A 24,344-nucleotide genomic window follows, 5' to 3' on the forward strand; every position below is an offset into this window, starting at 1 on the left:
ACAGAAATAAAGTCACAGAGGGGAACCACACAACCCAGCAGCAACTGAGCGATGCGACCAGCCCACCATCACCCAGCAATGGGAGTGCAGCTGGGATCTGGTGCCATAAATCAACGTGTAAGTAGGCATCAGGCGGTATGTGGGATGTTGGGGTGGAATCATCACAGAAAAGCTGCCATGCGGGAAGCTGAGTGATTCTGTGCTGTGTTTCTCAGTTAAGTGGGAATCAGACTGTGCTGGCATTTTAGTATTTTAGTTGGCCAAGTTGTGAGCCTGCTGTCTATAGCAATAGGGGCATAATTTTGGCTCAGATTGTTGGATTTGGGTTGTACTTTGTTCCATCTTTCATCCTGCATTTGATCAAGCCACATCTTGGGCCAGATCCTCAAATGGTGTAAACTGACCCAGCTCCAGTGACTTTAAGGGAGCAATGCCAATTTACACTCCTGTCATAATGCACCAGAGTAGTGCCCTGGTTGTGAGCGGTGAGGAGCCCTCACTACTCCAGACAATGGAAGTGACAAGTGCTATGCACCTTTGACATTCACATCATGAGATATCATGGAGAGGGGAATCAGAGTCATTCCCTCTCTCGCTATAACCCTGATCATTGCTCTTGTCCTTCCCTCCACAGCCATCACACGATGAACTAAGAAAGAAAATGTCCAACCAAACTACCGTGACCGAGTTCCTTCTCCTGGGATTCTCTGATGTTCGAGAGCTGCAGATTTTGCACTTCATTGTGTTTCTAGTGCTTTACCTGGCAGCCCTGACAGGAAATCTTCTCATCATCATAGCCATAGCTCTTGACTACCACCTTCACACCCCCATGTACTTCTTCCTGATGAGTCTGTCCATCCTAGACCTCGGCTCCATCTCTGTCACCATCCCCAAATCTATGGCCAATTCCCTTATGAACACCAGGTCCATTTCCTATTCTGGATGTGTCACCCAAGTCTTTTTCTTCATCTTCTTTGCTGAAACCGACTTTGTCTTACTCACCATCATGGCATACGATCGATATGTCGCCATCTGCAAACCACTGCACTATGAGACTATAATGAACAGGAGAGCTTGTGTCCAAATGGCAGCCAGTGCCTGGATCAGTGTAATTCTCTATTCTTCATTGTACACCGGGTACACGTTTTCGATAACCTTCTGTGGAGGCAACATGGTGGATCAGTTCTTCTGTGAAATCCCCCAGCTACTGAAGCTCGCCTGCTCTAACTCGTACTTCAGTGAAGTTGGGGTTATTGCATTTGGTGTGTGTTTAACCCTAAGTTGTTTTGTTTTTATAATTGTGACATATGTTCAGATCTTGACCACGGTATTGAGAATCCCCTCTGAGCAGGGCCGACATAAAACCTTCTCCACATGCCTTCCTCACCTCATTGTAATTTCCATGTTTCTTTCCACTGCTGTCTTTGCTCACATGAAACCCATCTCCAGCTCTCCGTCAGCTCTGGATCTCGTGGTGGCTGTTCTCTATTCCGTGCTGCCGCCAGTGATGAATCCAATCATCTACAGCATGAGGAACAAGGAAATCAAAGCTTCCCTGAGGAAACTGACTGGGTGGAGGTTATTCAACAAAAATAAAATGTCTGCATTTCTCTGATGAACATGGTTTTATCTGTTTTTTTTACAAATACAATCAACTGATGACATTATTGTCCCCATAAGAATATGGTGTGTGATTTTTTTTTTGCAAAATGCTGTATGTATAGTGGTAAATCCACACTAACTCCTCTAAGTCAGTGGAGTTCTTCTAGGTTTATAGCAGTATAAGTAAGATGAAAATCTATCTATCTCATGCTTTTATACTGCCACCCCTCACCATGTTATCTGAATACCTTCCACATAAAATCAGTAGCCATTAGAAAGTACCCATTGGACTTCATGGACTCTCTGGTTCTTCTCCTTTTTGGGGGTCAAAACTTTGCTTGGGGTATGATGGCTTTTAGGTTTCTGTTTGCTGATGTGACAGAGTGGGATATGGCAGCATCAGATCATGAACTCTGTGTTTTGCTATCTGGGTAAATATTGACATGGTGACTGCAGAATTCTGGGCTTGCTCAATAGCCGTCTATCGCTCTTTGTTCATGGCAGCTCTCCTCCTACCTGAGAAAGGTGCCTGTTACTTTGCTGAAGGACTATCACTCAGACAAATCAAGACTGAAGTCTGGGGCCTTTGATTTTTGTTGCCTTTCACCTACAGGCCCTGCTGCATGGAACAAGTCTTTTGCTGTATAGGGAGTCTGCAAGTGATGGGGGGGGGGGAGGGGGGGAGCATGGCTGGTGGGTCTGGAAGTCTTAATTTTAGCACATGACAAAGAGACAGGGGACCTATTTAAGTGCAGAGTCCTACCCTGTGTCAGGTGCCAGCCATAATCCCATGTAAGAAGGACTTGCAGGAGTTCATTCTATCTAATCTAATCTAATCTATCTATCGTAGGATTCCACACTGTCACCCATCACCATGCTATCTGAGCACCTTCCACATAAAATCAGGAGCCATAGCAAAGCCCCTAGTAGACCGTGAGGAGCCAGAGACTCCATTCCTTTTTTTGTTCTTCCCCTCAGGGTAAAAAATATGATTGTGGTATCAGTGCAGTTGTTTGGTTCTTGCTTCTTTCTCAGATTTTTTAAATTTTATTTTAGGGGTTTTTTTGTTTTTTTTTTACTGGTGGATTGATTTGTTTCTTTATGAGGTGGGAGTGCCTGGGGACAGGAGCACTGGAAGCTCCCTAGAAGTGGGGGGGCCACCGACACCTGAACCAAGGCCCCACCCCCATACGGCCTCTTCCCCCGAGGCCCCACCCTCATGCCGCCTCTTCCCCCCAAGGCCCTTCCCCACGCTTGCTCCTCTCTGCCCCCTCCCCACCATCGCTCACCCTTAAGGCCAGTAAAAAGTGGGAGAACATAGCCCTCCCACTTTTAAAAGTGATGGGGCCATGGCCCCCTGCCCCTCCACCCCCATCTCCATTCTGGTTCCTCTGCCTGGGGAGAGGCTGAGTGTTTGGGTAGACAGTGTTGTCAGTGTTTTCTCATTTATTGGGCGTGCCCGTATGTCATCTCCTTGATGGGGTTTTCCAAGCAACGGGTGAAGTAACATCTGTACTGGCCCAATTTCTGTTGTTGGGAGAGACAAATTTCCAAGCTTACACAGAGCTCTTCTTCGGGTCTGGGGAAGGTGTTCAGAATGTCACAGCTAAATACAAGTTTCAGAGCGGTAGCCGTGTTAGTCTGTATCAGCACGTTTTAAATTTTCATCCAGATTTGGGATAAAAATCAATTTCAAACTATTGGAATTTCCTCTACAATGAAAATTCCAACCAGCTCCAGTTATGGCTGGGACTTCCAAAGATGCCAAAGGGACATAGGTGCAAAAATTCTATTAAAACTCTCTCAGGTTCCTTTGTTAAACCCAGCCTACGTCTTTACCTCTTTTGAAATCCCCAGCCTTAATAAGTAAAACACTTTCCAAAAGGTAGGGGGATACAAAGGTAAAAGTTAAAGTTTATTTACACTCTGATGATAAGACTGGTCTAGATACAAATATACAAAAATACAAATAAGTCAGGCATCAAGGGCAAGATATGTAAAGGTATTTAGGAACCTAGTGGGATTCTCAAAAGCATCTAGGCGTCTATCACCCATTAAAATGAACAGTTCCTATCAACAGTTATGTTTTGAGAACTAACAGTTAGCCAGTTTTTAATCAATTTACTATTGTTTTTGTGTAGTGTTATTTTTAAATAGTGTGATGTTACCCTGAATCAAACCTTTAGAAAAATGCAAGTCTATCACGTCAACACCATTGCCTTTAACAATCAGAAATGTCACAGTCAAATCAAGTTCATTTGATAAAAAAACATTCTGTGAAAACATATTGATCACCATTAATTGAACTTCTTTCTCCCTTGTAATTCCTTTTTGTTGAAAAATGACCATTTTCAAAAATTAAAATTTTTGTAAAGAACTGTTGACTTAGTGATTTTTTGACCACATTTAAACGGAAAACTTTATAAAAAAACTTGATTGAATTGTTTCCATTTACCAACATGTAGGACCCCCAAACTTAGAACCCTTAAAAAGGGAAATAAATTTGATTTTTTGAAATTCTTCACTAATAAAAAAAAAAATCCACCATCGTTGTTCATCATTCTTTATTTCCTGCATGTTGTTCTTTAGTCTGCTGTTTAATAATTTTTCAGCTATTGAACCAAGGAACAGACACAATGTCGTGTGAGTTGGCCAACCAGTCATACATCACAGATAATGAAAATTCTGGAGTTGCTACAAATTTAAACTTAGGACAAACTTCTGAGTGTAGATTCAGTGTCACTAAAGTCTTGATCTTGCACACGCTTTATGCACAAGCTTTCTTTCCTAGTGTGAGTAGTCCCATTAGAGTCAAGTGGACGACTCAAAATAATATAATTCAGCACTTGAGTAAGGATCTCAGGATGGGGGCCTAAATGTGAATTGCTAAAAGTAATGTCTACATAGGGCCTGATCGAAAGGCCATTTAATTCAGTTGAAAGATGTTCATTCATGCCAATGGGACCTCTCGAGAGATTTTAAGGGACAGATTTTCAAAAGTATTTGTAGCTACCACTGAAATCAATGGGATTTTGGTGCCTCATCTGCTGAAGTGCTTTGGAAAAGCCCACTAAACAACTATCTGCATCTTTAGACACCAAAATATCTTTGAAAATATGCCCCTTAGGAGCTCACGTCCAGTAGATTTTCAATAAAAATTAGGCTCCTAGAAACCACATCTTTCATGGTGTTTAGGGGCCTATCTGAATCTTTAGGTGCCTAAATTCCTTTGCAAATCTGGCCCTTAGGCACTTCTGAACATTTTACCCAAATACAAAAGTTGTAAATGTAAAACTGGAACCAGGATTAAAAGAACAACAACAAGGACGGTTACTACCAAAAGGAACATGAGCATAGGCTGAGAATCAGACCCAGTAACATCTAAGCCATTCAAAAACAACTTCATGTCCCACTGAATACCTTCCATAAAGTCTCCTTCACCTCTTTGTTTCTCAGACTGTCAATGAAGAGGTTGAACAGCGGAGTTACAATAGTATTCAAAGTGTTGACAGTCTTGTTCATGTCCAAGGCATTCTGTCTGGAAGGCCTGACATACAGGAAGATGGTGGAGCTGTACCATATAATCACAAGAGTGAGAGGGGAAGAGCAAGTGGAAAAGGCCTTTTGCTGGCCTTGGGCTGACGGGATTCTCAGTATGGTGGAGAGGGTGTAAATGTAGGAGACCAGAGTTATTGAACATAATCCCAGGATGACGATGATCGAGATGATAAAAGCTGCCATCTCAATCACATAGGTGTCTGGGCAGGAGAGAATGATGAAGGAATCTATGCTGCAGAAGAAACGAGTAATGACGTTAGTGCCACAGAAGGACAATCTAACTCTCAGGGATTCTGGGATAGAAATAGCCAGGAAACTACACACCCAGGAGCCAAGGGCCAGCTGAGCAGAGAAGGTGCTGTTCATGATGGTGCTATAGTGCAATGGGTAGCAAATAGCCAGATAGCAGTCATAGGCCATGGCGGACAAGAGGAAATATTCTGTGCAGCCCAGGGAGAAAATGAAGTATATCTACAGGATGCAGCTACTAAAGGGGATGGTTCTGTTTTTCCCCAGGAAAATTGCAATGGTCTTGGGAACACAGGCTGTGGGGTATCATATCTCCAGCAAGGAGAGGTAGCAAAGGAAGAAGTACATGGTGGTGCGGAGTTGATGGCTGGCCCTCACTAGGACTAGGATGGCAACATTTCCTGCAACTGTCAGGACATACATCATGGTAAACACCACAGACAGAGAGATCTGCAAATATTGACTACGGAGGAAGCCCAGAAGGATAAATTCCTATATCCTGGAGTAGATTTCCTTCTCTATTCCAGTCACAGGCTCCATCTGTCAAGATACAAAAGATCATAATTCAGGAGAAGCTTTGTTACATGGATTGTTAGACATCACAGGTACAATTTTCAAGGGTGCCTGTCAAGATTCCTTTCCCACTCTGAACTCTAGGGTACAGATGTGGGGACCTGCATGAAAGATCCCCTAAGCTTATTCTTACCTGCTGAGGTTAAAAAAATTCCACAAGGTACAAATTTTGCCTTGTCCTTGAACCCTATGCTGCCACCACCAAGCGTGTTACACAAACTACAGGGAAAGAGCCCACTTGGAGACTTCTTCCCCCAAAGTATCCCCCCAAGCCCTACACCCCCTTTCCTGGGAAAGGCTTGATCAAATCCTCACCAATTTGTACAGGTGAACACAGACCCAAACCCTTGGAACTTAAGAACAATGAAAAAGCAATCAGGTTCTTAAAAGAAGAATTTTAATGAAAGAAAAGGTAAAAGAATCACCTCTGTAAAATCAGGATGGTAAATACCTTACAGGGTAATCAGATTCAAAACATAGAGCATCCCTCTAGGCAAAACCTTAAGTTACAAAAAGATACAAAAACAGGAATATACATTCCATTCAGCACAGTCTATTTTACCAGCCATTAAACAAAAGGAAATCTAATGCATTTCTAGCTAGAGTACTGACTAACTTTTTACAGGAGTTCTGAGTTGTATTCCTGATCTGTTCCCAGCAAAAGCATCACACAGACAGACAGACAGACCCTTTGTTCCTCCCCCTCCAGCTTTGAAAGTATCTTGTCTCCTCATTGGTCATTTTGGTCAGGTGCCAGCGAGGTTATCTTAACTTCTTAGCCCTTTAAAGGTGAAAGGGTTTTGCCTCTGTCCAAGAGGGATTTTATAGCACTGTATGCAGAAAGGTGGTTACCCTTCCCTTTATATTTATGACAGTGCTTAAATGATATAGAAGCCTAAATCCCATTACAAAATCATGTAAGTTGATTAGGAGCCTAAGAGCTAGAGTTTCAAAAGTGTTTAGATGTCAACGGTGCAGACTGACAAAAATGCTTAAGCAGGTTAGGCACCTAATGTGGTTAGGTGTTTTTGAAAATCCCGCTGAGCATCTACCTGAAGCTTTAGACATCTTCATACTTTCGAAAATCTGGCTCTGAAAGATTAAAGCTCTTTTGAAAATTGGATTTAGGCTCTCTTGTCACCCAGGGCCAGATTTTAAATGGTATTTAGGCATGAAGTGGGATTTTCAGAACACCAAGGCACCTAAAGTCATTGATTTCATTGATTCATAGATTCCAAAGCCAGAAGGGACCATTGTGATCATCTAGTCTGACCTTCTGTATAACACAGGACATAGACCTTCTCCAAAATAATTTATAGAGCAGATCTTTTAGAAAAAACATCCAATCTTGATTGAAAAATTCTCAGTGATGGAGAATCCACCGTGACCGTTAGTAAATTGCTCCAAAAGTTAATTACTCTCACTGTACGCCATATTTCCAGTCTGATTTTGCCTAGCTTAAAGTTCTAGCCATTGTATGGTGTTATCCCTTTCTATGCTAGACTGAAGAGACCATGAAGGAATTTATTAACCTTCTTTTCGTTAAGCTAAATAGATTGAGCTCCTTGGGTCTGTCACTATAAGGCGTGCTTCCTAAACTTTTAATCATTCTCATGGCTCTTCTCTGAACCCTCTCCAATTGATCAACGTCCTTTTTGAACTGTTGACACAAGAACTGGACGTAGTCTTTTTCCTGTTTATGCATCCAAGAGTTGCATTAGTCCTTTTGGCACAGCATCACACTGGGAGCTCATGTTCAGCTGATTATCCACCATGACCGCCAAATCTTTTTCAGAATCACTGTTACCCACAATAGAGTTCCACATCCTGCAAGTATGTCCTACATGCTTTGTTCCTAGATGTAGACATTCACATTTAGCCATAGTAAAATCACATTGTTTGCTTGCGCCCAGCTTACCAAGCGATCCAGATCCCTCTGTAACCCTGTCCTCTTCATTATTAACTACTTCCTCATTTTTGTGTCATTTGCAAACTTTATCAGTGATGAGTTTATGTCATCTTCCATATCATTAAAAAATGTTAAATAGAGTTAGGATATGAACAGAACCCTCTTGGACCCCACTGGAAACATACCTGTTCCAAGACAATTCCCTTTAACAATTACATTTTGAGACCTAACCGTGAGCCAGCTTTTAGTCCATGTATTGTGTGCCATGTTATTTTTGTATCCTTCTAGTGGTTTAGTCAAAATCATAGAATCATAGAATCATAGAATATCAGGGTTGGAAGGGACCCCAGAAGGTCATCTAGTCCAACCCCCTGCTCGAAGCAGGACCAATTCCCAGTTAAATCATCCCAGCCAGGGCTTTGTCAAACCTGACCTTAAAAACTTCTAAGGAAGGGGATTCCACCACCTCCCTAGGTAACCCATTCCAGTGTTTCGCCACCCTCCTAGTGAAAAAGTTTTTCCTAATATCCAACCTAAACCTCCCCCACTGCAACTTGAGACCATTACTCCTCGTTCTGTCATCTGCTACCATTGAGAACAGTCTAGAGCCATCCTCTTTGGAACCCCCTTTCAGGTAGTTGAAAGCAGCTATCAAATCCCCCCTCATTCTTCTCTTCTGCAGGCTAAACAATCCCAGCTCCCTCAGCCTCTCCTCATAAGTCATGTGTTCCAGACCCCTCATCATTTTTGTTGCCCTTCGCTGGACTCTCTCCAATTTATCCACATCCTTCTTGTAGTGTGGGGCCCAAAACTGGACACAGTACTCCAGATGAGGCCTCACCAATGTCGAATAGAGGGGAACGATCACGTCCCTCGTTCTGCTCGCTATGCCCCTACTTATACATCCCAAAATGCCATTGGCCTTCTTGGCAACAAGGGCACACTGCTGACTCATATCCAGCTTCTCGTCCACTGTCACCCCTAGGTCCTTTTCCGCAGAACTGCTGCCTAGCCATTCGGTCCCTAGTCTGTAGCGACGCATTGGATTCTTCAATCCTAAGTGCAGGACCCTGCACTTATCCTTATTGAACCTCATCAGATTTCTTTTGGCCCAATCCTCCAATTTGTCTAGGTCCTTCTGTATCCTATCCCTCCCCTCCAGCATATCTACCCCTCCTCCCAGTTTAGTATCATCCGCAAATTTGCTGAGAGTGCAATCCACACCAAAAATCCATCCTGACATCCAAAAATGTCAGGCAGTACTAAGTCAAATGCCATAGAGAAGTCTATTATATCAGCACTATTGCCTTTATCAATCACAATTGTAATGTCATCAAAAATGATACCAAGTTAGTTTGACAGGATCTATTTACCATAAACCCATGTTAAATGACATTAATTATATTACTTTATTTCTTTATTAATTGAGTCCCTTATCAGTGTAACGATGCTGGTTCTGGCGGGACCCAACGGAGAGTGCCCATTCAGATCAAATAGCTTCAAGCAGGGCAGTTACAGCCCAAGGCTGGGGTTTCTGTGCACACCAGGGCAAAGCAAACCAGCCAGACAGAGAAGACTTTGCTTTTACCCCACTGGCTAACCACAAGTCACACAAGCAATTCCCTTAGACATCAATATCTGAAGCAACCACCGAACTTGATCTGAGGTTAGAAAATTATTTTAACTTTGTTAAAAGGGTATTATCTAGACCATCCCTGACAGTGTTTGTCTAACCTGCTCTTAAAAATCTCCAAAGATAGAGATTCCACAACTTCCCTAGACAATTTATTCCAGTGCTTTACTACCCTGACAATTCAGAAGTTTTTCCTAATGTCCAACCTAAACTGCCCTTGTTGCAATTTAAGCCTGTTACTTCTTGTTCTATCTTCACAGGTTAATGAGAACAATTTACCTCCCTCCTCCTTGTAACAACCTTTCATGTACTTGAAAACTGTTATCACGTCCCCCCTCAGTCTTCTTGTCTCCAGACTAAACAAGCCCTTTCCCTCTCCCCCTCCCCCCCAGTCTTCCCTCATAGGTCATGTTTTCTAGACCTTTCATCATTTTTGTTGTTCTTCTCTGGACTTTCTCCAATTTGTCCACATCTTTCCTGAAATGTGGTGCCCAGAACTGGACACAATACGCCAGTTGAGGCCTAATCAGCGCAGAATAGAGCAGAAGAATGACTTCTTGTGTCTTGCTTACAACACTCCTGTTAATACATCCCAGAATGATATTTGCTCTTTGTTTTGAAACAGTGTTACGCTACTGACTCATGTTTAGCTTGTGACCCACTATGGCCCCAAGATCCCTTTCCACAGTACTCCTCCCTGGGCAGTCATTTCCCATTGTGTATATGTGCAACTGATTGTTTCTTCCTAAGTGAAGTACTTTGCATTTGTCTTCATGGAATTTAATCCTATTTACTTCAGACCATTTCTCCAGTTTGTCCAGATCATTTGAACTTTAATCCTATCCTATCTATCTAATCAATCGTCATCTTAGTGTCCAACTTGGTTCTGAGTGCTTACAGTTCACTGACAAACGAGGTATTTTTTTAAAGGAATTCCATATTTTTAACATAATTTACTGTGAAAGGCATACAGTTCCCTGCAAGCCAATAAGGTCTCGTTGGTACAAGGAAAGTCTTGAAAAGATTATCTCTACCATTCAGCTGAGATGAGTCCTTCTTTTTATGGAGAAAATAGAATATCACGGCTGTTTTCATCATTTTCATCGTGATAAAGGGCAGGCAAGTAGATTTTGTCAATCAGGTGTTTTAACTGTTCCAGAAATTTTGCTAGGTTCAGCTCTTTCCATCAGTGGAGACTGAATACAAAGAGCCAGATCCTCAGTTGGTCTAAATAATCGTAGCTCCATTGAGAGGTCTGCTGAGAGAAATTTGGAGGCCCGGTAAATTATGTTTTCCCCCTCCCCTTTCACCCTATAGTTAGATAGTTTTGCGGGGGCACTGAGCTCAGGACCTCAGTACAATTGTTCCACACCCTTCCCGCTCTCATCAGCCCTGTCTATTGATAATTCACACCAGCTGAAGGTTTGCCCAGTGAGAAGATTTGCTGAATGATGAGTTGCAGTAAGTTCCATTGTTTAAAAATGTTTACAAATTTTACTTATTTTCCTCACTTTACTCATGTGAGTGGAACCCTTGACTTCAAAGGAATCATTCATGTGAGTAAATTTAGGCATTTTTATTTTATATATGTCTATATATGCAAGTTTATTTATGTATTAACTGTTTGCAGAATCAGGGCATTAGATGTTATTCATAGGATGTTATTCATAACAAAATAAATGGCTTATATTGAAGAGGGAGAAAATATAATTGTTGATTGCCCATGTTGATTAGACTTTGATACAAAATATTTAAGGCTGGGATTTTCAAAGGTGTCTGTGGGAGTTAGGCACCCAACTCCATTACATTTCATAACTCCTTTCCGATCCTTTGCAAATTCAAATCCAAATAGGGAGGGGGACTAAATTTAGGTTATGAAAAATGAAAAATCAGAACACCCAAAACAAGCAATCAAACAAAAATTCAGAACATTCACTGTAAAAGTCATTGATAGATTTCAAGGTAGGGACAACTTTTTCAAAAGTGGCTTCTAATTCTGAATGCCTCAAATTTGAGACCTCAGCATTAATCCATCTGTGAAGGAAACTTTTGGCCAGCAGTGGGAACCTGATATTTTTTTCTGAAGGTGTTTTAGAAACTCGACATATTACAGTTTTGCTGTATTTGTGGGGCTTGCGGTCTGTTGTGTGGGAGTGAGGATACCTGGATTCTGTGCTGAGCTCTATTAGGGATGCGTAGAATAGCTGTTGTATCAAAGGACCAGGAATCAGTACACTTGGGTTCTATTCCCATTCTTTGAGGGGAGTTAGGATCGTGGTTTGAGCAGAGCAGGGGCTGAGAATCAGGGCTCCTGGGTTCTATTAACGGTTCTGGTCGAGAAGTATGTTCGAATGACTAAACGGGGAGAAGAAGTGCAGACTCCTGGCACAGCTGGTCAAAAATGTTTGAAATTCACAGTTTTGATGAAATTCTTCATCAGTATTTAAAATTCTGATAAAAAAGGGATGCATTTTCTGATTTTTTTTTTTTTTAGGAAAATTGCTTCCTTTTGTTCTTTGGTCCTCTCTGGCCCTGAGCTTTGCTGTAATTGGCACATTGCATGACCTTGCACACCTCAGTCTCAATTGGTCAAAGGAGGTTGCAACTGACTCATTTTCAACCACCCAAAATGAATGCTGGTTTATAGATGTAAATGGTTATTTATGCTCCAAAATTGAGTAGCTGTCCTCTGAACTGCAACTTTGTATAACATCCCCACTCCAACCTGGGACTTCAGCAGGCATAGAACCTGAGACTTTCTGCATAAAAAGAATTAAAGGTCCTCTTGCATTGTAGGAAGGAAATTGACAGGTACAAATCTCATGTGTTCAGTATTGACCTAAGTCTGCTCCCACTGACTCAGTGACAAAAATCCTATTGACTTCCTTCCTCGGGAGCAGAAATAGGCCTATACTGAGAACTTTTGAAAAGCTCACCCTATTTAGCAGGGATTTTCAAAAGAGACGATGGGGTTTTGTTCACTTCTAAAGGAATCACAGATTGTGCTGAATGCCTAACACCCATAGGTCTCATTTGAAAATGATTTGGCTCCTGAATCCTGAAGAATTTACAGGAAAAATGTTGTTTTTTCTGTTGAAATTTTTCAGGGTTTTGTCAAAAGGACAACCCTTGCCCCCCACACACACCCAGAAAACAACTTTGTATTTGAAAATTTTCAATTTAAAACAACAAAAATATCAATTAAAATAAAATCAATCTTGGGCTTTGGATGCTGACCGTGGAAAAAACATGTTTCATTGACAAAAACTAAAAATTGTGTTTTTCAAGGAACACCTGAAAATGGAATTTCTATCCTGAAAGTTTCTTTTTGGTCCAAAAAAAAGCCACTTTCCACTGGAAAAAAAGTTTCCACAGGAAAATTTAGGACAAGCTTAAATTCACCCTGTGAGCAGGAAGGCTCCAGAAATGTAATAGCAATAGGATATTTTCAGCCTTAAACCATTATTTCCTGCCTCTTTTAATTATCTGCTCTTCCTGTGCATCAAAATCATCTGTAACCCACAGAGCCACGGTTGTGTTTAATCAGTTTAATTTCATGTCTTCATTTGTTTTGGCAGGTAAAACAGCTGACCGCACTGGAAAAGGGCTATCACACCAGTGTGAAGGAATTTATTCTCCTGGGATTCCCTGGGACCTAATATTTGCAGATCTCGCTCTTTGTGCTCTTCCTTGTCACAGGAAATGTGGCGATCATAGTCCTAGTGGCAACCAGCCATCACCTTCGCACCCCAATGTACTTCCTTCTCTGCAATTTCTCCTTCCCGGAGGTATGGCAGACCACAGCTTGTATCCCAAAGACGCTTGCCAACCTTGTGTCCCAAAGCAAATCCATCTTCTTCGTCAGCTGTGTCCTACGAATATATTTTGTTTTCTCCCTAGGATGCACAGAGATTTTCTCTTGGCTGTCATGGCCTACGACTGCTATTTGGCTATATGCTATCCTTTGCTCTACAGCTCCATCCTGAACAGCACCTTGACTGCTCAGCTGGCTGTTGGCTCTTGGTTGTGTGGTTTCCTGGCTATTTCTGTCCCAGCATTTCTGATCACCAGGTTGTCCTTCTGTGCCCTAGTGTCATCCATCACTTTTTTGGGGACATAGCACCGTGGATAGTTCTTTCCTGCACAGATACCTACCTTATTGATCCGGTGGCCTTTATCATCTCCTTCATCTTCATCCTGGGCTCCTGTGTCATAACCCTGCTCTCCTACATTTACATCATTTCCACTGTCCTGACAATCCCATCAGATAAGGAATGGAGAAGGGCCTTTTTAATTTGCTCTTCCCATCTCACAGTTGTGATTATCTGGTTCGGTTCGACCATTTTCCTACATGTCAACCCTTCCATGCAGAACTCATTGGAATTGACCAAAATAGTCACCGTCTTGAATACTATTGTCACACCCCTGTTGAACCCTTTCATCTACACACTGAGGAACCCAGAGGTAAAAGAAGCCCTGAGACATGTATTCAGGGAAGCGATGTTTTTCAAAATGTGCTGGAGGTCATTGGCTGTCACAGAAAATGTGGTGAAAGAAAAATGAGTCTGCACATGGAAGATATACCAAAGTTGATAGGGTACTGAAAAAACAACAACAATCCCTGAGGGCCAGAAGTCTAAAGATAATTAGCTGCCCAACTCCAATGGAAATCAGTGTGAGTTAGGTGACTAAATACCTTTAACAATCTGGTCCTTAGTGTCTCACATCCTTGAACATTTACAGCCAGATTGTTAAATGTATTTAGGTGCCTAATGGGATTTTCTATGAGTTTTAAGGGCCTAGATACTTTTTAAAACCCCATTAAGCACCTAAATACCTTTCAAAATCCAGCCCTTATGCATTATTATCCTCTTACTTTGTATTTAATTTAAAATGAAACAAATTGCACATGTGCCAATTATTTATTTCTATTAAGGCCTGGGGAGAGGATAGAGATATCAACAGGCTTGGCAGAATTCAATTTTTATTTTTTATAATTTTGACAGAGAATATCAAGGTTTATTTGTGAGCATTTTTTAAAAAAAATATTGTCTATTTGTATTTTCACACTTGTGGGAAATTACTGTGGCATGTCAGACAACAAGGTGGGTCACAGAATAATTATTTAATGACAACTGGTTTTTTGGACCGTTTTTTTGGGGGGGGGGGGCGGTTGACGTTCTGTGTGGCGAAACTGGCATTTCCTGACATTTACTGATAAAAATTTAACCCTTCCAAACCGAGGTAAGATAAACCCACAGGAACCTCAAATCAAGACCCCAGTGGATTTTGAAGGGGATTCAGAATAAAGTTCCGGTTCCAGTTACAGACTGGGTAAAAACCCAGATGGGTATTTTTGTAGGCTTCTTTTTTTCTTTGTTTTTAGTACACGGGCATTCCAAAATTTTGGAAAGATTGATTTCACACGGATTCTGCTGGTTTGGACTGAAAATATGTGAGAATAGCTTACAAAATTTTGATGATGTGACCCCGAAACGTTTCTGCTCCGCCCCCCCCCCCCGATCCACCCTCCCTTTCCGCGCTTCTCCCTGCGTGGGTTTCCCAGGGGCCATCCCCATGGCGCCGGGCCGGTGTGACGACACAAATCTCAGCCCTCCCCTTTTGCACCGGGGGGCACCGGCCCTGACCTGCTCCCCACAGGCTCCTGGGGTCCGCTGGGTCCCATGAGGGGTCGGAGCTCCCCACCCCCGCCCACCCCGCCCTGCAGCTCCGCCTGCGGTTCCCTTGCACCCCAAGAAGCAGCTGCTGCAGCAGGAGCCGCCGCCTGTGAATCGGCCGAAGTTTCACGCCGACTCCCTTCCGCCGGGCGGGGAATTAGGCATCAGAGTTCAGTGCCGGGAACAACCAACCCGCCCCGCGCCCTGCTGGAGCCCTGCCCTGGCCTCAGCCCTTTCCCAGCCTACGGAGCGCAGCCCAGAGAGGCGGTAAATACCTGCGGGGGGGAACGTGGCCTGTCCTGTGGCTGGGAGTTGCAGGCAGATGAATTCAGGCGAGGAGGGAGGCTCACCTGTCGGGGGGGAGGGGGCGGGAATTAGCTGCTGGCCCAACTCCCCGGGGGCTTGGGTGGATTCTCCATCCTGGGCCATGTGTGAAGCCGGGCAGGAGGTTTGTCTAGTAATCTGCCTACGTTCCCTCCCCCCCCACCCCCGGCCCCCCAGGTGATCCCAGTCTCCCCGTCCCACCTTCCAGCTGGGAATTCTCCAGGGGGCTGGAGTGGTGGCCAGCAGAAACGAGGCTCGGAGAGTGGGGTTGGGAGCCCCTCTCGCTCACGGCAGCTCTGGCGTTCCTCGCCCCGATCCCACCCTCAGCTCCCCGCTCCTCCGCAGAGACTCCCTGCGCGCCTCAGAGCCAGATTTCTGCTGCGGGAGAAATCAACCGGCTGCCGCCCTCTTACCCCGTCGTAAGGCAGCAAATCCAAGGCCCAGGCTGAACGGCTCGGGGGCGTGGAGCAAGAACGCCGGGAGCCCCTGGGCACGGCCAAGGGCTGCATTTCACCCCCGTTGGGGTGGGGGGGTCTATGGCGACTGCTCCAGCCTGGGGTGAAAGCTGAGTAAATAGCAGGGCCGTGTCCCTGCCAAGAACGGCCAGGAGCTGGAGCCTGCTCCACATACCTCTGCTTCTCTGCAGGGCGACAGTGGGGAGAAGGGCCTAGCCGGGTTAACAACCCCCCAGTGACCGAGCCGAGTCCTCTGCAACCCCTGTCACTGTTCCAGGGGCCCCCACCAGGGGCTGGGGATAAAACCCAGCAGTCCTGGCTCCCAGCCCCCTCGTTCTAACGCACGAGTCCCCCATCCCGCTTCATTCCATCTGTCCGTCTGACCCCTGCACCTCTCCTTCCTTCCATCTGTCCATCCATCCCCATACATCCCCCTATGTTTCTCTCTCCATCCCCCAACTACCAGCTGTACCCCAGTCCCTGCCTGCCCCTCCCTGCGGGGGCTGGCGCAGTTGGGGCAGAGCCATGACTCTGATCTCAGGAGCTTGGGCCTGTGGGACTCCCTGCCACAGGACCTGGCTGAGCAGAGGGGTGGGGCTGGGGTCTCAGAGCCATCACTAAGTGTGTGTGTGTGGGGGGGGGTGTCAGGGCACCCTGTGGCCATCAGTTTCCATGGGAACCCCGTATCTCACCCCCCGACCTTCCCCTCACACAGATCCCCGACCCCAGAGCCGAGATGATGAGTTGCGGCCTCCTGACCAGCTCCAAGGAGCCGGGTGAGTCAGGGCTGCGGGGGACGGTGCTGTGAGGGGGAGGGTGGCCCCATGGCTGACGTGGCTCCTCCCCCCGGTGCCCGTGGGGGGGCCTGTGGCTGATGTCCCCCTCCCCCCAGTGCCCCTGCACCGCAGCTCGGTGTCGGTGTTGATCCGAGGCTTTGTGGCGGACGTGGGCTGCCAGCTGCTCTGCAGGAACGAGGAGCTGGGGCCCGTGGAGGCCGTGTTCAAATTCCCCGTGGACGCCGAGGCGGCTGTCGACGTCTTCCAGGCCCGGCTGCGGGGGGCCTGGATCCAGGCCCAGCTCCAGGAGAAGAGACAGGTGCTGGGGGAGGGGGTCCCGGGGGGGAGAGAGGAGGGGACCGGGCTGGGGGGATCTCGGGGTGACCCCATCTCTCCCAGCAGGTGCATGAGCTGTATAGGGATGTGCTGGTCGGGGGGGCAGGGGATCTTGGGGGACGGGGATCTCGGGGTGACCCTGTCTCTCCCGGCAGGCACAGGAGCTGTACGGGGACGCGGTGGCCGGGGGCAGAGCTCGTTCCTGCTGCAGCAGGAGGTGGCCGGGGGCGACGTGTTCAGCTGCTCCCTGGGGAATTTGCCCCCGGGGAGGAGGCGATGCTGACCCTGAGCTACTCCTGCAAGCTGCCGCTGGAGCATGACGGGGCCGCCCGCTACGTGCTGCCGACTGTGCTACACCCTCGCTACACGCCCCACGGTGAGACCCACAGATCCCCCTGCGCCTCTGCTACGTGCCCCACTGTGAGACCCACAGATCCCCTGTCCCCACTCTGCGCCCTTCAGTGAGACCTACAGATCCCCTACCACCATCACTGTGACACCAACAGACCCCCCCCCCACGCGCCCCATGGTGAGACCCACAGATCCCCCTGTCCCCGCTATGCACCCCATGGTGAGACCCACAGATTCCCCCTCATACTCCCCTGTACCCCAGCTGTGTGCTTCCAGCCATGCTGTACCCCTTTTACATGCCCCATGTTGAGACCAGACCTTTAGGTGCCCTAGATCCCGCACAGCTCCCTGTACCACATAGCCCCCAGAACCCCAGCTACACACCCCACGGTGAGTGACCCCGCAGCCTGTACCCCCTGAAACCTCCATAGCCCCTTCTACGTACCACAGTGAAAGACCCACATAGCCCCCAAAATGCCCCATAGGCCACTACTGTGTTCCCTGCGGTAAGTGCCCCCCTCCAGGGTCTGCAGTCCCCGCCCCAGGGTATATGACCCACCCCAGCCATCCCGAAATCCCCTGATATCCCAGCCCAATACCCCCCCAATAACTCATACCCCCCATCCTCCCCCCACTCTCCCAGCCCCCGGCCCTTACCCCTGTGTCTCTCTCTGCAGGGTGGGATGGGGAGAACATCACCCAGGAGGTCCCATGGGTCCTCCAGGGGGAGCTGCCCTACACCCTGAGCCTGAGTGCCATGCTGCAGTCGCCCCACGGCATCGACCACGTGCTCTCCAACTGACCCCTCACCCCCCTGAGCTATACAGCCGGGAACCTAACCACTGCCCAGGTAAGGGCTCACCCGGACACCTGGGTCCCAGCCATCCCTGCTGGGAGGAGGGTGCTGGGGGTGGGGCAGGGGGAGGGTTCTGGGCTGAGGGGTGGGTTCCAAGGAACGGGGCTGTGGGTGGGGGGAAGGTCCCAGGGGGTGAGAGATGTGGTGTAGGGCGCGGGGTGGGTCCCGAAAGGGGGAGCCTGGGCCAGACTCTTTGGGTGATTGAGGGGGTGGGGGATCGAGCAGTGGGGGTGGGTCTCTGGGGGCAGTCATGGGGCTCTGAGGGGGCAGCTCACCAGGGCTCGACCCCATGCCCACCCCATTTGCAGGCTTGCCCCCATCTCCCCGCAGGCTCCCTGATGGGCGACCCGGCCGTGATGATGACCCTGCTGCCCAGAGTGCCCGAGGCGGTGCCGGCCCAGAGCCAGCCGGGGAGTTCGTCCTCCTGCTGGGCCGCTCCGGCAGCACGGCCTGCCCCATGGACGCAGAGACCTGTCCCGCCAGCGCATCAGCAGCACCAAGGGACGGCCAGGCGGGAGGCTGCGCTAGATGGGCCCGTGGGGCCGTGTCGGGGGAGCAGCCCAGGCTGGCTGGGCCCGTGGGGCTGACTCTCCATCCGTCTGTCTGTCCCCAGGAGACCCTGGTCCTGCTGTTGAAGAGTTTGCCCCTGGGCTGTTATTTCAACATCTGTGGCTTTGGGTCTGAGTTCGAGTCGTTCTACCCGTGAGTCCGAAGGGCAGGGAGGGGGCTGTCTGGGTTAGGGGGCAAGGCTGGTTAGCGGACAGAAAGTGTCTCTTGGTTAGGGGGCAGGGCTGGTTAGGGGACAGGGGTGTCGGTGGGTTAGGGGTCAGGGCATGTCTGTTTGTTGGGGGCAGGGCTGGTTAGGGGACAGAGGTGTCGGTGGGTGAGGGGGCAGGGCTGGTTAGGGGACAGGGGTTTCGGTGGGTGAGGGGGCAGGGCTGGTTAGGGGGCAGGGTGTGTCTGTGGGTTGGGGGTCAGGGCATGTCTGTTTGTTGGGGGCAAAGCTGGTTGGGGGACAGGGGTGTCGGTGGGTTAGGGGGCAGGGCTGGTTAGGGGACAGGGGTGTCGGTGGGTTTGGGGGCAGGGCTGGTTAGGGGACAGGGGTTTCGGTGGGTGAGGGGGCAGGGCTGGTTAGGGGGCAGGGTGTGTCTGTGGGTTGGGGGTCAGGGCATGTCTGTTTGTTGCGGGCAGGGCTGGTTAGGGGACAGGGGTGTCAGTGGATGAGGGGGCAGGGCTGGTTGGGGGACAGGGGTGTCGGTGAGTTAGGGGGCAGGGCTGGTTAGGGGACAGGGGTGTCGGTGGGTTTGGGGGCAGGGCTTTTTAGGGGACAGGGGTGTCGGTGGGTGAGGGGGCAGGGTGTGTCTGTTTGTTGGGGGCAGGGCTGGTTAGGGGACAGGGGTGTCCCTGGGTTAGGGGGCAGGGCTGGTTAGGGGACAGGGGTGTCGGTGGGTGAGGGGGCAGGGCTGGTTGGGGGACGGGTTTCGGTGGGTTAGGGGGCAGAGCTGGTTAGGGGACACGGGTGTCGGTGGGTTTGGGGGCAGGGCTGGTTGGGGGACAGGGGTGTCCCTGGGTTAGGGGGCAGGGCTGGTTAGGGGACAGGGGTGTCGGTGGGTGAGGGGGCAGGGCTGGTTGGGGGACGGGTTTCGGTGGGTTAGGGGGCAGGGCTGGTTAGGGGACACGGGTGTCGGTGGGTTTGGGGGCAGGGCTGGTTAGGGGACACGGGTGTCGGTGGGTTTGGGGGCAGGGCTGGTTGGGGGACAGGGGTGTCCCTGGGTTAGGGGGCAGGGCTGGTTAGGGAACAGGGGTGTCGGTGGGTGAGGGGGCAGGGCTGGTTGGGGGACGGGTTTCGGTGGGTTAGGGGGCAGGGCTGGTTAGGGGACACGGGTGTCGGTGGGTTTGGGGGCAGGGCTGGTTAGGGGACAGGGGTGTCGGTGGGTTGGGGACACGGCTGGCTGGGGGCAGGGTGTCCCTGGCTCCGGCTGTCCCAGCCCCAGACCTGTCGGCGCCCCCCGCAGGCAGAGCGTGGAGAATACCCAGCAGACCAAGGCCGAGTCCCTGCAGCGCCTCCAGCTGCTCCAGGCTCACCTGGGGGGCACCGAGATCTTGGAGCCGCTATGAGTCGTTTACCGCAGCCCCTGCCGGGACGGGCACCCACGCCAGGTGCCGGGGCGCCGGGGCCAGCCGGAGGGGCATCCTGGGGCAGGCTTGGAGAGTGATTGTGGGGCCGAGGGGTAATGGGGGGGGGGGTCTCAGAGAGGGATGCGGGCCTGCGGGGACAGACTCACAGACTTTCAGGACAGAAGGGACCATTGTGATCATCTCATCAGGCCCCAGCTCCTCGCCCGCCACCCCCCGCCCCCCTTGACACTGCTCAGCCCCTCGCTCCCCCCGGGGACAGCCCCACCCCTCAGGCTGAGTCACCGGCACCCCCGAACCCTGAGTTACAGGCGTCAGGTCACAGCGACTCCCCCCAGTTGCTCCGGTTCAAACCAGTGAGTGCCCCAGGCTGCTGAGGGAGACCAACCCCCTCGGGTCTCTGCCAGTCTGAGCCAGGGGAAAATCCCTTCCCCACCCCACACGTGGGGGTCACCTTGCCCAGAGGATGGGGGCGAGACCCCCCCCAGCCAGCCCCCTGGGAAGGATTCTCTGCAGTAACTCTGAGCGCCCCCCCACTCCCAGTGCCCCGCTGCCGCCCATGGGGTGTTTGCTCCCAGCTGTCGCTGTGGGCCATAAGCCATTACAGGCCCCTCCTTGCCCTCCCTCCCCCCCCCGCCCCGCTCCCCTCGGAGGCTGTTCAAGGGGGAGATCCTGGGAGAGGGGATCGGAGAGGGGCTGGGGGCCCTGGGGGGAAGCCTGAGCGGGGCCAAGGGGTTGCTCGGAGTGGGCCTGGGGCTCTGGGCCAGATGGGGGGCTGGTGCCTCTGGGGGTGTGAGCAGGGCGTGGTAGGTAGCAACCGCGGGGTGGGGGTACCTCTGTATAGAGCTGGGAGGGGGCAGCGCTTTGTGCTGTGCCCAGCTCTGGGGGGTGCCCTGCAGCCGGGAGGGGCAGGGAGGTCACTGGTGGGGGGTCAGGAGGGAGCTCCTGGAAAAGTGCCCACAGCAGTCAGTGGGTTCTTGTCTCCAGGGGCCGGTGAACAGGTGATGGGTTGGGGTCATGCCTCGGGGTTGGGGGTCACAGAGATAGGGGAGGTCAGCAGTCCCCATCTGTCAGCCCCTCAGGGGAGATCTCTGGGAGGGGAGGGATGGGGCTGGGGGTCTCTGGGAGGGTCAGTGGGGCAGACTCTGCATGGGGCTGCTCCCGTTCCCAACAGGGAGGGGGTGTCTCCAAGGGGGTTGGGGTCTCTGGCTCTGACAGCGTCTCTCCCCCGCTCAGCTGTTCGTGTTTACGGACGGGGAGGTAGAGAACACCCAGGACATCATCGCAGAGGTGCAGCATCACTGGGGAACCCACAGGTAACTGGGGGTGCCTAACCCCCGCCCCAGTCCTGCCCCCATTAGCATTGCCATCATGTGGACCCCCGCCACCATAGTGCCCAGCATCTGCCCAACCCTTTGCCTCACCCTGCCCCCCAGCCCCGCCAGCATGGGGAGCCCCCCCAGTCCAGCCAGCCCTACTGGCCCCCCTCCAACTGTCCTACCCCCACCCAGCACTGGATGGGCCCCACCAGCTCTGCCCCTCCCCCTCCAGTCTCTGCCCCACCCCTCAGGTGCTTCTCCTTCGGCATCGGGGATGGGGCCTCCACGGCTCTGATCAAAGACATTGCCCGGGCAGTGGGGGGCAGCGCCGAGTTCATCACCGGCCAGGACCACGTGCAGCCCAAGGCGAGAACCCAGCAATCCTGGCTCCCAGCTCCCCCACTCTAGCCTACTAGATCCCACTCCCCTCCAGAGCTGGGGATAGGACCCAGGAGTCCTGGCCCACTTTGTGTGTGCCGGTCCCCCTCCAGGTGCCTCAGTCTCTGAAGTGGGCCCTGCAGCTGGCGGTGACTGGGATCTCACTGAGCTGGGATCTGCCCCCTGGGATCCAGGCGGAGCTGCTGCATTGGGACCCCGAGGTGATCTTTGCTGGGCAGCAGTGCCTTGTCTACGCCCAGCTCCGCGGGCAGCCCCAGGTGGGAGAGCGAGGTCCCCCAAACTGGGGTGCCCCCAGGGCTCGGGGTCAGTGACTGAGGCAGGAGCCCCACAGTCCCCTCCTGGGCGACAACTCTGGCCCCTAACGATGGCCATTGGCTGGAGCTCCCTGTGCTACCCCAGCCCCATTGTTCTGAATGGGGAGAGTTCACCCTGACCCCTAACGATGGCCATTGGGCTGCAGGTCTCTGTGCTACCCTAGCCTCATTAATTTCAGTTGGGATTGTTAACTCTGACCCCCTAACGATGGCCATTGGGCCAGGGATCTCTGTGTTACCCCAGCCCCATTGATCTGTGTTGGAATTGATTAAATCTGACCCCTAATGATGGCCACTGGGCGGCAGGTCTCTGTACCAGCCTGGCTGCATTGATCTCAGGGCAGGTCTACGCTATAAGTTTTCATCGGTGCAGCTGCACCATTGTAGCATGTCTGGTGAAGACACTCTAAGCCGACGGGAGAGGCTCTCCTGCCGACGTAGCACCGTCTGCACGGGGGGCTAAGGTCAGTGTAACTACGCCACTCATGGGTGTGGATTTTTCATGCCCCTGAGCGATGTAGTTCTATCAAAGTATGTAGTGTAGACGAGACCTCAGTGGGGATCGATAACTCTGACCTCTAATGATAGCCACTGGGCTGGAAGTCTCTGTGCTACCCCAGCCCCATTGAGCTCAATCGGGATTGTTATCTCTGGACCCTAATGACGGCCATTGGGCTTACTAAGCCAGCCTCCCAACTGGTGTTCATTGGGTGTATTTGCCCCCTTTGTTCTGTAAGCTGGGTCTGAGGGGTCCCAGGGCATCTTCTCCCCCCTTGCATTCCACCTCTGACCACCTTTCTTTCCCCACAGCTCCCAGACATTCCCATGGGGGGCATCACCCTTCAGTACCGCATCCAGGACCAGACCTACAAGGAGACGCTGCAGTTCTCCCTGCAGCCACAGGATGGAGACAGGTGACAGCAATGCTCCCCTGGCTCCCATCCCCCACCCCAGGCAGCTGGGTCCTGCCCCCCTTCCCCCATGTCCTCACCCCAGCAGAACAGAGACAGGATGGGACCAGCCCCCCCTTCTGTGACCACTAGACCCCACTCCCTTCCCAGGGCCAGGATAGAACCCAGGAGTCCTGGCACCCACCCACCCCCATCCCACTAGACCCTGCTCCCCTCTCCATAGCGGCTGGAACCCAGGTGTCCAGGGCTGACCCCGTGAATCTCTCTCCCTGGCACAGGCTGCCCGTTCACCGGCTGGCCGCCAAGTCGCTGCTGCTGGAGCTGGAGGGGGCCGTGGGCGCGGGGTCGGAGGGGGACGGGCGCCGGGCTCTGGAGGCCAGCCTGAGCTCGGGGGTCGTCTGCTCCCTCACAACCTACGTGGGGGTGGACATGGAGCGGGGGCAGCTGGTGAGGTGGGATGTCCCGCTGGCAGGTAACCCCCAAAGGGGCTGGGGCTCCTGGCACCAGGGGGGACCCAGCATGTGGGGGGAACTCAGGTAGGAGGGGGAACCTGGCACTGGGGGCGGTATGGGGAGGTGGGGGGAACCTGGTGCCAGGGAGGGATCCCAGCACAGGGGGATCCCAGTGTAAGAGGGGGGGACCCAGAAGGGGCATGCGGGGGGGCATCATGTTTATGGGGTAATGTCCCTTTGCCCCTCTCCCTGCTCCCCTGACTCCCGGGGGCTGTGCTGCCCCCTCCCTGCTCCAGGGTAACGGCGACCCCAATCCCCATACCTCCGGGGTATGGGGAGAGCAGGGGCACTAGCATGGTGAGACGGGGAGTAGCACCGCCCCCCACCCCAGCCGGAAGAGAGGGGTCTGTGCCAGACAGACGGACAGAAGTAGACAGGCATGCGGAGACCCAGAGTCAGACAGGGACAGAGACCGAGAATCAGCCGACAGACCCAGACGGGGACAGGACGGAG

At 50.9% G+C, this 24,344-nt stretch overlaps 2 protein-coding genes and 2 pseudogenes across 2 annotated transcripts; 3 read left to right on the plus strand and 1 right to left on the minus strand.

The window, feature by feature from the left end:
* The first annotated feature begins 661 nt into the window (after window positions 1-661).
* On the plus strand, window positions 662-1,615 carry LOC140904855 (olfactory receptor 14A16). Its single transcript, XM_073327166.2, has one exon. It carries the CDS (start codon window positions 662-664, stop codon window positions 1,613-1,615), a length of 954 nt encoding a protein of 317 aa, XP_073183267.2.
* A 2,834-nt stretch (window positions 1,616-4,449) lies between these two features.
* Window positions 4,450-7,808, minus strand: LOC140904863 (olfactory receptor 6F1-like; annotated as a pseudogene).
* Window positions 7,809-10,975: 3,167 nt separating this feature from the next.
* LOC140904866 (olfactory receptor 6F1-like) lies at window positions 10,976-14,668 on the plus strand (annotated as a pseudogene).
* Window positions 14,669-16,610: 1,942 nt separating this feature from the next.
* LOC140898002 (von Willebrand factor A domain-containing protein 5A) lies at window positions 16,611-23,919 on the plus strand. Its single transcript, XM_078848900.1, is given in 9 exon segments — window positions 16,611-17,076; window positions 18,122-18,294; window positions 18,631-19,002; window positions 20,316-20,460; window positions 21,673-21,752; window positions 22,007-22,121; window positions 22,247-22,411; window positions 23,279-23,382; window positions 23,658-23,919. Coding segments are annotated over 7 exon segments (1,116 nt in total). The 5' UTR covers window positions 16,611-17,076; window positions 18,122-18,294; window positions 18,631-18,757.
* Window positions 23,920-24,344: the final 425 nt, after the last annotated feature.

Source organism: Lepidochelys kempii, chromosome 14, assembly GCF_965140285.1.
Source record: "Lepidochelys kempii isolate rLepKem1 chromosome 14, rLepKem1.hap1, whole genome shotgun sequence".
Lineage (NCBI taxonomy): Eukaryota > Metazoa > Chordata > Testudines > Cheloniidae > Lepidochelys > Lepidochelys kempii.

Bases quoted from the DNA above. Each gene is read 5' to 3' on its own strand.
- LOC140904855 (XM_073327166.2), top strand. From the start codon at position 662: ATGTCCAACCAAACTACCGTGACCGAGTTCCTTCTCCTGGGATTCTCT.